We start from the raw sequence: 13,082 nt of genomic DNA, 5'->3' as shown, positions 1-13,082 counted from the left end.
GGACACCCAGGTCAGAGTCAGTGCTATCTGGGCTTCTTGTGGTTTTGGGGGTCCCACCCAGAACCGCACAGACCTCAGCTCCGGGGGCGCAGGGCTGGGTGGGCCCCATGACTGTGTCCTGAGGATTCTTCCCGTGCGCAGGAGGGAGCGTCCAGACAACCAAGAGAAAGACAGCACTAGGGTCAGAAATGGGGCTGGGCTTTGGGGGGCGCTGAAAGCAACTGACTGAAATTGCGAGATATGACACATAAATACATCAACCATAATACTGTTCCCTTCTTGGATGAATTTTTTTTAAAAAACCTTCATGATTTTTACACACGATTCATTACATGTCTTGTTATGAATATTCTGAATGGGCAAAAATTACGCCCAATATTTACATGAAATATATTAAAGCTCATTCATAAAAGTTGTTTTTATAATTATAGCCTCCTTTTAAAGCACATTTTAACAACTTGCTTTGCTTATATATTGCAAGCTAAAATGAAGTGAATGAATCAAAATCTTACATTTATGCTTTGTTACACCACAAAATGGGAAGAAAAATTAGTAAACATCCAGCATATTATTGAGGATGAATGTTAATACACTTTTGCTAAAATGTATGTATGATTTATGTCTATTTCATAATTTAAATTAGCTGCTTAATGATGCGTAGCTGCTATCTTCTCTTTATCCATTTACCAGTGCAATTTAATTTCAGGAAGAATCAAAGCCATGTTTTCTAGGCTTGACTGAACATCCTTAGGAAAAAATGTCCTCAAAATGAGGAGGAAAGATGACAGGTAGTTCTCCACCTACATCCACAGATTTTGATATTCTTCAATGGCACTCAGTGTCATTTCCACCAACATCCTCTCCTGAGAGACGGGCACACCGTGCTACGGAGCCTTCAGCATGCTGTAAATAGGATGCGCAAGGCGAGGCTGGGCCTTCCTGAGCGGCCAGAGGTAAAGGTTAGAGACCAGTGGGAGCTAGAGCTTTTTTGTGTGTGTGTGTGTGAGACAGAGTCTTACTCCGTCACTCAGGCTGGAGTGCAGTGGTACGATCTTGGCTCACGACAACCTCCGCCTCCTGGGTTGAAGAGATTCTTGTGTATCAGCCTCCTGAGTAGCTGGTATGACAGGTGTGCACCACTGTGTCTGGCTAATTTTTTGTATTTTTAGTAGAGACAGGGTTTCACCATTTTGGCCAGGCTGGTCTCGAACTTCTGGCCTCAAGGATCTTGAGATCTTCACGGCCTTCCAAAGTGCTGGGATTACAGGCATTAGCCACCATGCCCAGCCGAGCTGGAGATGTTTATTTGGTCATCATAGGAAATATCTGCCTCTCAGTCACACTCATTCTTTTTTTTTTTGAGACGGAGTCTTGCTCTGTCGCCCAGGCTGGAGTGCAGTGGCCGGATCTCGGCTCACTGCAAGCTCCGCCTCCCGGGTTTACGCCATTCTCCGGCCTCAGCCTCCCGAGTAGCTGGGACTACAGGCACCCGCCACCTCGCCCGGCTATTTTTTTTGTATTTTTTAGTAGAGACGGGGTTTCACCGGGTTAGCCAGGATGGTCTCGATCTCCTGACCTCGTGATCCGCCCGTCTCGGCCTCCCAAAGTGCTGGGATTACAGGCTTGAGCCACCGCGCCCGGCCATTCACACTCATTCTTAAACACCTGTCATAAATTCAGAAGCAGGTGATGTAAGAGGAGTCATTTTGAATCTATAATTCACACGGACCTCAGTAGGAAAAGAAACCAGAGCACTTGGTGCAGCTCTGCCCTTCAGGGTATCTGGTGGTTTCAATTAAGGCCTGTGTGCTCAAGGCCCTGAGTTTTCTGTTAGCAGCAGACAAAATGCCTAAAAAAAATCAGCTGTCAAGTCCCAGTCCCAGTCCCCAGCCCAGGCAGAGTCCCACAGACCTGGGTCCAGCCCCGTCCCGGGACTATGAACGACGTGGGAAGGGCGGGGTTGGAGGAGATGCTCAGGCTGCAGTCAGGCAGAGGGGGAAGGAATGGTTTTATTTATGCCGGGGGAAAACAAAGCGAATCCTTATAAGAAATAGGAAAGCAGCCGTTTCTTGACTATGATAGCTACCAGGCATAACTGATTCAATAGAAACACCCTCAAACTTCCCCAATTAACAACGCCTTTAACCTTTCCATCTTTTCTTCACAACCTACCAAGTGACAGCCTCCCCATTCTTTCTGGGCTGGAAATTTGGTCTTACATGGAAAGGATGACCCTCAAATTGGTGACGAAGTGGAGACAAGAAAGGGGCATGACAGAATCAGGGAGCCCAGTTAATTTACAAGGTAGAACAGTATCCCTGGAACGACCAGCAATGGCTGTATCTCTCCAAACTCATGAGCGGTTGAGGGAACCACCTACAAGCAGACTGGACGGAACTTTGAGAGGGACGTAGATGAGACTTACTCCTGGGGAGAGGGGACGGATAAAGCCCTGCTCCTCCAGGACAGTGCTCACGACCACCGGGCAGCTTCCTGGCTGGAGTGCGGGAGAAGACCCCGAGGGAGGAGACCCCAGGGAAGAAGACCCCAGGGAAGAAGTCAAGACATCTTTATCCAACTCACGGCCGCAAAAGCCAGACTCCTGGGGACAGAAGGCCTGCTTGGCCAGCAACACCAGTGAGGGTCCTTCAGCAAGTTCCCGAGACCCCTCTGGCCCCACTTCCGCCACCTGTTGGCCACGCCACGGCAGACAGAGCTCCTGAACACGCACCATCAAGCGGTCCTGGCTTTGGTCTGTTCCTCCTGGTCACGTGGAAGGCTAGCAGGACTGGACAGGCCAGTGGGTGGGCAGGAAGTGTCGCACATTAAGGACTGGCATCTACGTCCCTGGATGACACGGAGTCCTATGTCCGAGAGCGACAGTGTTGTTGCTGGTCCTTCCTCACTCTGTGGCTACCTAGATTGGCTGGTTCACTTCCATGAAATCAAGCCAGCCCCATCAAGACGATCTCTCTGATTTATGCCCTATCTTAGTTATTAGAAGTTACCCTTTCCATTTTTTTCTTTTCTACAAGGGGCAAATTCCCTTAGTCAGAAGGAATAAACAATTTTAATACCAGTAAGACTAAAGGTCAAAAAATATTTTATACTAAAAATGATAAAAATCTCCATCAATTCTGGGATAACTCAGAGTAATATGGACCAATTCCCTCCCGTCCTACCTGGAGGAAGGTAAAGATTATAAAGGAGAGAGCATGGGGAATAAAGAAAGCCGGCGTCTGCATTCGTTCCTATGCCCCTCCAAAGAAACAGAGCTGAGTTTTAAGCAAAAAACAACACACAAAGATGAAAGATTTGTTTTTACTTCTAGCCTTTTTAGTTCATCTATTTACTTACTAGTATCAACTAAGTTAAATAGAATGTTTATTTAAATTTTCTGAGCCTTCTATAGGAATTATTATTTTATTATTAATCAGGCTTTTGCATGTCTTGTACTGCTGGTTTTAAATATTTTCTACCTCCGATCAGGCTCTGCATTTCCTGACACCTAGGACCATTCTCCGTAGCTCCACTGCCGCAGCCAACAAATGCTGACAATCGAGCCTGCAAAACGCGGCAGTGCGAGACTCTCCCGTGTCACTGATACATTCAGAAGACAGTAAGAAAACTGGCAAATACAGCTGGTACTAGAGAGCAGCCACTATTCCAAGCAACTTACACTGACATCATTTAATCTTCAGGACAATCCAGGAAGCAAGCAGGATTGGCATATCTGTTTTACTGATAAGGACACTGGGGCACAGAGAGGTCAGATAACTCCCCCAAGGCTACACGAGTCAGTGATGTAACCAGGATGTAACTGGGGATGCCTGACAACAGGGCCTGGGCTTTCAACAGCTGCTTACACCGCCCTCATGAGACATCCTGCCAGGACTGTTTTCTATTTAAGAACATATGAGGGGCTTCAAACATATTTATAAGGTTCTTCACCAAGAGACACACATTGCACAAGGCTCCCAGTGCTGTAGAAGGCTCTCCGTAACCCGTCTTCTCCCTTCCCAACTGTTGATTTCCTGTCACTCTCCTAGAACTACCCTATGCTATAGCCTAGTGTTTTCCAAACCATGGTCGTGACTGTGACCCAAAGGGTGAGTCACAACCAGATTTTTAAAATAAATTAAATAAGAATAGAGACGAATGGAAAATGTCGCGGCGTGTGCCACATGGCACGGACACGTTTGGTTTCACTGCTCTGCTTCTCTGTGCATCAGGTCCCGAGATGGGACGGTTCTTCCCTGTGGAGCACAGCTCAGACGTCTACCACCCGGGCCCTGCACCACATCATGCTGCCTTGACACACCAGGTGCTAGATACACAGCTGCTAAATGTACAGACAGACACACCAGGGAGCACCTCCAGGTCAATGTTTCGGTAAATCTGAGTGGGAGCATTCTGTAAGTCAAGGCTTGTTGCTAGGTACTTATCTGATTTTTTTCGAGACTGGATAAATAAGGAAAACTGAGGCTACCAAATTATGTATAAATCAAAGCAAACCAGAGCAAAACACATACAAATGTACAAATATTAAATACCATGGCCTTACCCCTGCGCCCAGGGTACACGTGCGGGTAGTACTCGTAATAAAGGTCTGGCTGATCAAGATTTCCAAAGGGTTCAAATTCCATCTCAGCATTCTGGAAAAGGCCCAACTTCACTAGTAGTGCCAGCCTCACAAACCAGAGCTAAAAACAAAATACAATGGAAACAATAGGTTATCTATATATATCCAGTTCAGAAATTGCTATTCCTTATGAAGTTGGTTGTTAAGAGATTAATTTCTCATATATTAAAATAAGGGCTAACCTAACTTCCTATCTTTGCATATTTACAAAATCGTGTTTAAAAAAGCAGAACGTGGTCACTCTGCGAGGTGAGGTCATGAAAAATAAAATCCGACATTTGAAACATGCTGAATATTTAATTCTCAGATATCACTCATGCCTGCAGTTCCAGCTACTCGGGAGGCTGAGGTGGGAGGATCACTTGAGCCCAGCAGTTTGAGCACAGCCTGGACAACATAGCGAGACCCTGTCTCTAAAAAAAAAAATTACTATTGAGCTTAATAACAATGTGAATGGTTTTACATAACTGTTTACTCAGTAAGTAAACACTGCTTACTGAGCAGGTGTGTGTGCAAAGCACTGCGCTAGGTGTCATGAAGACGGAAAGGCACCAAAGGAATGCGCCGCCTAGTGGAGGGCGGGGGAATGACGGCGGGAACGGGAGCAGGAAGGAGCGGAAGCGCGGGGATGGGTTGTGTTTGAGGGCAGCTCTCAGGGCTGCGGAGTTTCAAGGGGCCACAGGCTAAGGAAGGGTCTGCTCGTTCAGGGAACGTAAGGACAAAGGCACAGAGTGGACAAAACACGACGTACGAGAGCACAGCGTGCTCTGGCAGCATCTGGGGTACCTTCAGGAAAATGGTGGGAATTTGCATTACAGAGCTGCACAGCCAGAGACTTAGGATTAAAAGGGGAACCTAATGTGATCTGACTTTACTGATGAGAAGAATGAATTTCACCAAGTGTCCGCTGAGGGATGAATGGATAAAGGAACGTGGTACGACACACAGTGGAATACCACTCAGCTTTCATGGGGGAAATCCCATTGTTTGTGATGTGGATGAGCCTGGGGGACATGACGTTAGATGAAACAAGCCAAGCACAGAAAGACAAACAGCGCGGGGCCTCACTTACACATGGAATCTGAAAACACTGGGCTCACAGAAGCAGAGTAGATGGCGGGTGCCGGGGCTGGCGGTGGGGGTGGGGAGGGGGGCAGGGCAGCGGAGGTTTGAGAGATGTTAGTCAAAGGAAACAAAATTCAGTGAGACAGGAGGAATAAGCTCAAGAGATCTATTGTAGACATGGTGACCACAGTTACAAACAACGTATACTAAAAATTGCTAAGACAGATTTTCAGTGTTCTCATTACACACACACACACACATACACACACACACACACGAGAAGATGAAATTTTGCATGGTAGGCAGTGGGAAACTATCCAGCTCTTGACTAGCTCCGTTTCAGACCTAGTTGGAAAGGAGGGTGGTTCACCCTCTTTAGGCAGCCTGGTGGTCCCTGGCTCCCAGGAGGTCACCATATTGGTCTTAAGCTAGTGCCAACACGTGATCAGCAAAGTGCACTACGGCCCAGAACTCCTGGGCCCAAGTGACCCTCCTGCCTCAGTCTCCCCAGTAGCTGGGACTACAGTCATGTGCCACTATGCCGGGCAGTTTTCAAGCAGGAAAGTGAGATGATCAAAAGTGTGCTTTAAGAGTTTTTTTGGAGGTAGTTGATGGAATGAATGTGAATAAAGAAACTTGAACTAAGTTCATATAGGAGGCTAAAGCAACACTGCAATGAGAGCTTGAACTGCGGGTGGTGATGGGTTGGAGAGGAATGATAGAAAAACAGCCTAGGATTTGGCAAACCAGTGGATGGACAGGTGATGGGGGAAAGTGGCTCTTCTTGTCGGCTCTTGCGGGAAGAGGAAGAAGGAGAAGGAGCTTCTTGGAAACAGCTAAGCTGTCAGGGCTCCCCAGAGCTGCTCCTTTCCAAAGCTCATCACAGTTCTGAAGGATCTGGTGATCTGTTTAGTCCCGGGGGATTCCCATGTAAGCTAGAAGAACAGTTGAAAAACTCCCCAGGGAAAGGTAAGAATTTATCAATGTTTGCAGCTGTTCCTTCTTCTCAGATGAGTTTCCTTTTGTTCACAAGTCTATTTTGTGCATTCCTTTTTTTTTTAATTTCAGAGCAAGTGATATGCCAGGAGGAGCAAACCCATGGCACATGGACCCTCCGTCCTTGGGGTGGACAGAACCAACTGCTCCTGTCACTGTTTCCTACCGGGCTCAGACATGCCCCAGATCCCCGCACAGGCCAGCTGCTGCTGCCAGTCGTGAGGCGAACCTGCCTGCTGACCCAAAGCCATGCTGGTCCCACCATGAGACTAAGTGTGGGCACCTGTGAGTGTGCTTCTGGGGCGCACAGGCGTCCTGATGGGCCAAAGTGAGAATTCCAGTGCCCCAGTACAGTATATACAATATAATTAGGAGATAAAGAAGCAGGATATGAAAATATACTTTTTGTTACTGGCATGAAAGGCCATGGTCCTGTCCATGTCCCCAAACTGTGATAAGCCAGGTTAAACTACAGCCCCTGAAAGGTGTTCTCACCTGCAGTGAATCTGTCGTGTGGCTGGTGGGCAGCCCGCTCTTGCCGTAGCCCTGGCCGTGGGCTGTGAGGAGACGTCCGCACAGGTCCACTGCTGCCCTCCAGTTTCTGCAGCTCTGCAAGACATGGCAGAACATGTGACCAAACACACATGCAAGGCATGGTGGAATCCATGACCCAAACGCATAGCCACTGGCCACAGCTGCTCACCTTGCTGGAAGCAGCGCCAGCCAGCCATTAGTAATCATGACAAGGTCAGTGTGCTGGCAGCACGGAGGGGAATGCCATTTGTCAACGCTGCACGTGTAATTAGGCAATAAGAGAGCCAAGCGTGAGATACAGTTCGAGCTGATCAAATCATAAAAACAGTAACATTTAGCAACTGATAGAGCATCGGGAAGAGGCTTTTTATTGGAAAGCTCCGCATCTCTCTCCATCTATATGACTGGCGTCCTTTTTAGCAGGATTGTCTTGAGATTTGTCAATTTAAAATCAATAAGGAAATTTTATGCTATGTGTTGGACATATGTATTTGTATCTGTAAGCTCTGCATGTGACTATAAAATAAGTGGCTTTCTATGTTCATAATTCTAATTTATCAATATGAAAAAATCAATGAACTATGTGAACACAACATGTTCCAGGCCCATGTGGCAATGCACGGCATACTTTCACATCGCGTAACGTTACGGCTTCAACACGGAAGGGCTGGCTGGTACCGCCACGCTGGCTGATTCGTACAGACTTCTGTGTTTATCTTTGCCCTTGTGCAATGCAGAAAGGACAGCCGTTAGAGAAATGAATGGGAAAAAAAGGTCGGAATGTTTAAACCTTTTAAGAAGCTAAAAGTGGATGCTCACTCTGTCTTTTCTCAAGGTAATGGGCACTATCTTTGAATACTGTAGATGTCCTCATTTCTGCAGCCAGTCAGTAAACATGCTTTAAGTACTTCCTGCCTGACAGAGACTGCAAGGCTGGCGGGGAGGTTAGTGAACGAGCACTCATTAGTGGATGATCTAGCAAGGGAGACAGACAATTAAACAATATGTTTCTCAAAAATTAGCTAAATGATTTTGTGTGCATGCCAAGCACTTCTCTGACAAGAAGTTTAGGAGTTTACATATTTTAAAAATGTGTGGTAGAGCCTGCCACACACGTCTTCTGTGTACTAGCTCACACACGCACTGCTCCCTCTCCACACCTCCTGCCCTCCACGCCCGGACACAGAGAACTCAGGGCCTGCTCACGAAGCGCCTAGGAGGGAAATGAGTGTCAGCTTTGCACTACGGTTGTTCTGCAGTCCTTTATTTGGGCTTCCTCAGGCAGGAGCTAACGACCTGCTCTAATTCCAGCTGCAGTGGGGGCGGGGGCTGTGTTGCAGGCAGGAGAGCGGGGCTTGTGTCTTCCGGGGCTCTGACATGTGGCCTCACACTCACACTGCAGGCTCAGCAATGGCTGAGTTTACAGAGCTGAGGTCATCTGTCCCACCTTACAGATGTGACAATTAAATAAGATATATGAAAGTGCTCAACACAGTGCCAGGCAGGAGAGAGGCATTAAAAATGTGGACGATGCTGTTAAAAATTCCCAAACTGTTTCTACATCAATCCAGAGCTGGCGTGTGCGTGCCCAGTGAAACTCTGTGTGTGAGGGAAGGAACTGGTGCTGGGCCCGGAGCTTCAGACAGGCCAGGCTCTATGAGTGAGCAGCCGTGTGAACTGGCACTGCAGACATCTCAGCTTCCTCCAGGTCTTCTCAGGGGTTGATAGTTCGTTTTTTAAAAATGCTGAACATTCTACTGTCCAGATTACCAGTTTGTTTACCCACTGACCTATTGAAGGACCTCTTGGTTGCCTCTAGTTTTTGGCAACTATGGATAAAGCTGGCATCAACATCTTTGGGCAGATTCTTGTGTGGATATAAGCATTCGGCACAACTGGGTGAGACATCCAGGAGCGGAATGCAGTAACCGCAGTGCTGGGTTGTATGTAAGAGTGCGTTTAGTGTTGCAGGAGTCACCAAGCTGTCCTCCTAAGTGGCCACGCCACCTTGCCTTCCCCAGCAGCGAGGGATCCTGTGGTTGCACATCCCACGGCACTTGGTGGTGTCCGTGGTCTGTTTTTCAGTCACTCCAACTAGCATGTGTTTTACTGTCTGGTGAACTTTCCACCGTTCTCTCAGAGTTTTTCCTTTCACTGTACCTGCCACAGCCTGACGGTGAGTACTGGCCTCCATGGCACCAACCAGCGAGCTGCAAATATTAGCAGGAGAACTCACATTTCTTAAAATATATCTTGCAGCATTTTTTTTCTTTTTGAAAGAAGGAGACCAGAGCATACATCATGCAGTTGGAGTCTGTGGTTTTCTTCACTAGCTGGTGCGCAGCCACTGGACCCAGTCAGAGAACCACTGATCGACGTTCCCCCAAACTGTCCACACTACAGCAAGTGTGGACGTTCCCCCAAACTGTCCACACTACAGCAAGTAACACAGGATTTCTGTGTTCTGGTTGACAGTTCAGAAACATTTTTAGATTGGTTAAGATAATTTACTAAAATGATCTCCAAATGCCTTCTCTAGTCTAAATTCAATGCAATAATCACTTTATATAATACAAATGGCTCTGTATATTCTCTTTGAATTGCAAATGTGAACGAGTGAGAGGGAAAGAGACTGTGCCAAGTCTGAACCAGTTCTATATATGCATCTAGGCAGACTCTGTATCCAGGGGCAACTAATAACTGCTCTCTTCCCGGTTCCCTACGCCTAAGGCTCTGGCCTGTCCTGCTAGAGAGGCTGGGGCCCTCTTCCCTCAGGACATGCCCTACGGTGAGGACAGGCAGGAGTTAATCAGGGAGGAGGAGGGGGGCAGAGACCCTCGAAGAGGACAGAATGTGTGCAAAGCCTGGTGAGAGCAGGCACGGGGGGGCACAGGGAGCAGAGGGCAGGGTGCAGGGCCCGAGGGGATGCAGTAAGGACCAGGTGGCCGGAGGCAGGAGGTGGAGGAGGGGCCGAGTCGGTGAGGATGAGGGTAGGCTGGGGAAGCAGGTGAGGACGGGTGGCACAGGAGGGGAGGCAGAGGAGGGTCAGGTGTGCTGGCCTTTGCAGGCTTCCAAGAGCACAGGCCACAGCATCTGAAGGCCCCAGTCTCCCTGCACTGATGGGGTGAACTTAAGGCGTCTGTGTAGACGTGAGTAAAGCTATGAAGAGGATGTTCCAGTAGCCGGGCCTGGTGCTGGCAATCTGTGCACATCCCGTGGACGCCCCCCACCCCCTACTGCCTGAGTTGGTGGGCGGAGCTCACAGGAGCCCAGAGGCCCGCCTCCTGTGCACCTGCATGGTGAGAAGGTTCTGTGCAACCACGGAAGAGCCAGGCATGCGCGGCAGAGCTCAGTAGCTGGACAGATACCGCATGGCCAGGAAGTCTACAACGTTCACTCCATGGCCTTTTACAGAAAACGCTGGCGGCTCCCAGGTCTCGGCCCCTCTGGCTCAGTAGTTCATTTCTGTCGACTTCAAGGACCACTGTGGGCTGACGTTAGCCTGCAAGTGGCTTGTGACTGATACCCGAGGACGAGGCACAGGAATGGAGATGCTCCTGCAGTCACGTGACAGAGAACTTTACGTGTACAGCATGCCGTGATAACAAAGCAGGGGCCTGCATTTGGCATGTGTTTTTCATTTCATTCTTTCATGACTGATTACTGTGAATTAGTTATTATTTATATTGATGGTGCAGAGTGGCAGAAGCAGGTATTTGTCCAGAGGGTCAGCGAGCAGACGTTGTCAGGAGGCAGCCTGCAGAGGAACTCAACATCCGGCAGGTTCCAGATAAAGCCATTAGCAGCTTTGTTGAGAGCTGGTTGGACGGGAATCAGATGAGAATAAGATTTGTGGAAAGGCCGGGCGTGGTGGCTCACGCCTGTAATCCTAGCACACTGGCAGGCTGAGTCAGGCAGATTGCTTGAGCTTAGGAGCTCACGAAGGGCAACATGGTGAAACCCTGTCTCTATAAAACAAAAATGAGCTGTGTGTGGTGGCATGCATCTGTAGTCCCAGCTACCTGGGAGGCTGCGGTGGAAGGATCATCTGAGCCCAGGAGGCTGAGATTGCAGTGACCTGAAATCATGACACTGTACTCCAGTCCGGCGACAAGACTGAGACCCTGTCTTAAAAAAAAAAAAAAACAAATCTGTGGAAACTAAGGAGAGGGAAGCAGAGAGGTGGGCAGCTGTAGGAACCTCCAGGGAAGTCGGCATGACCAGGGTGCCAGCGGAGGAAAGGCCAACAGCGGCCGCAGAAGGTGAGACACTCCGTGTCTGTGTTTAAGCAAGTGCTTGAGTGTGTGAAAACACAGCGGAGGAGGCTGTAGCTGGAGAACAGCTGATTACACATTAGGAAGAAAGGATGACCCATGGCTCAAGGTTCCAGGCGTCAGGGCATGCGGGCCGAGGGCCGTCGGCGGCGACAGTCTGCCCGCTGACCTCAGCAGGTGTGTGTCCAGGACTAGGGACGTGAGGTGCTACCAGAACTCTGTTTTGGCTCCAGAGCTGGGGGAACGTCACTCATTTTTAAAAGTGAGGAGGAAGGGGAGGGGTGGGAGGCTTGAGAGAGGTAGAGACAGTCTAAAAGGGCAGTGGGAGACACCAGAGCAACCTGGCAGGAAGGCCCCGCAGTGCTGATGATCCACTCGACGCTGCCAAGCGTCACTGCCGATGCTTGAATGTGGGAAATGCTCCCGCAGCCTCAGCTGCTGGATGTCCATGCAGAGGAAGCTGGAGGCTGAACCTGTCAAGAGCGCAGGTATCTGAGATGTGTGCAGTGGAAGAATGAAGGAGCAGGCATTCTGGGATTTGGGAAAGGCATGTGTGAGATATGGATTATGGAAACCACGCTGGGTAGAGAAGGAAGTGAAGTAACGAGGTGCGGAGGCACAGTCAGCGAGCAGATCGGTGAGCCATGGCATGCAGGAAGGCAGAAGAACCACACATGGGTGTGGATGCCACACTGACCAGCTGGCTGGCGGGAGAGGGCGCTCAGGAAACAGCAGATGTGCCGCTGGAGCTGTGTAGGGTGTGGGTGATTATTAAGGCTCCAAGTGTGACCACGGGAGAAGTGGCCCCCACAAGAGCCAGAAGACGGCCTGGGGGAAGAGCTGGGCAACAGAGAGGCCCCTGGACTGGCTGGGCCGCCCCTGCTGACCCTGGAGTTGCGGGGTGAAGGGAAGGGTCTGGGAGGAGGACTACCAGGTCACCGCTCCTCAGCCATTCTCAGCTACCTGACCCCCGCCAGGCTGCTGAACTGTGCCTTGGTACCTGGTAAGTAAAACGGATGTATTAATAGTTCTTCATGATTCTAGTGAGGATTAACAGTTAATACAGGTGAAGTACTCAGAACCATGCTGGGAGCCTGGTGAGGGCGCAGGCAACGCCAGCTTTTCTCCCCGGGGCTCTGCAGCGCGGTACCTTCATAACCTCTCCACGTACATCTTCCCTGCGGGACTGTTGGACTGTTAGCTCTGTAAATGCATGCGCTGTTATTATTTTTGGTCATAACAACATTACAAAGTAGGCATTATTATGACTTATTTTTTTTTGAGACAGGGCCTCACTCTGTCATCGAGGCTTGAGTGCAGAGGTGCGACCACAGCTTGACCTCCTGGGCTCAAGTGATCCTCCCACCTCAGCCTCCGAGTAGCTGGGACTACAGGCATGTGTCACCACACCCAGCTAATTTTTGTATTTTTTGTAGAGACGCGGTTTTCCCATGTTGCCCAGGCTTGTCCTGCACTTCTGGGCTGAAGTGAGCTACGTACCTTGGTCTCCCAGAGTGCTGGGATTACAGACACGAGCCACTGTGCCTGCCACTATGACAGTTGTTTTTTTT

General features: G+C 49.2%; 1 protein-coding gene across 2 annotated transcripts in view; it reads right to left on the bottom strand.

Annotated features, from left to right (window-relative positions):
* Positions 1-13,082, bottom strand: part of LOC105497574 (trafficking protein particle complex subunit 12) — a 102,769-nt gene that overhangs the window by 52,437 nt on the left and 37,250 nt on the right. For both annotated transcript variants that reach the window (XM_011768756.3, XM_024797895.2), the window contains exons 4-5: positions 7,199-7,312; positions 4,565-4,703 (exon numbers count right to left, since the gene is read on the bottom strand). In XM_011768756.3, the coding sequence (XP_011767058.3) occupies positions 4,565-4,703; positions 7,199-7,312 (253 nt within the window). The remainder of the gene's footprint in view (positions 1-4,564; positions 4,704-7,198; positions 7,313-13,082) is intronic.

This window comes from Macaca nemestrina, chromosome 13 (assembly GCF_043159975.1).
Source record: "Macaca nemestrina isolate mMacNem1 chromosome 13, mMacNem.hap1, whole genome shotgun sequence".
Lineage (NCBI taxonomy): Eukaryota > Metazoa > Chordata > Mammalia > Primates > Cercopithecidae > Macaca > Macaca nemestrina.
The sequence above is the reverse complement of the archived record's forward strand: the minus strand, read 5'-3'. Positions and strand labels throughout refer to the sequence as shown.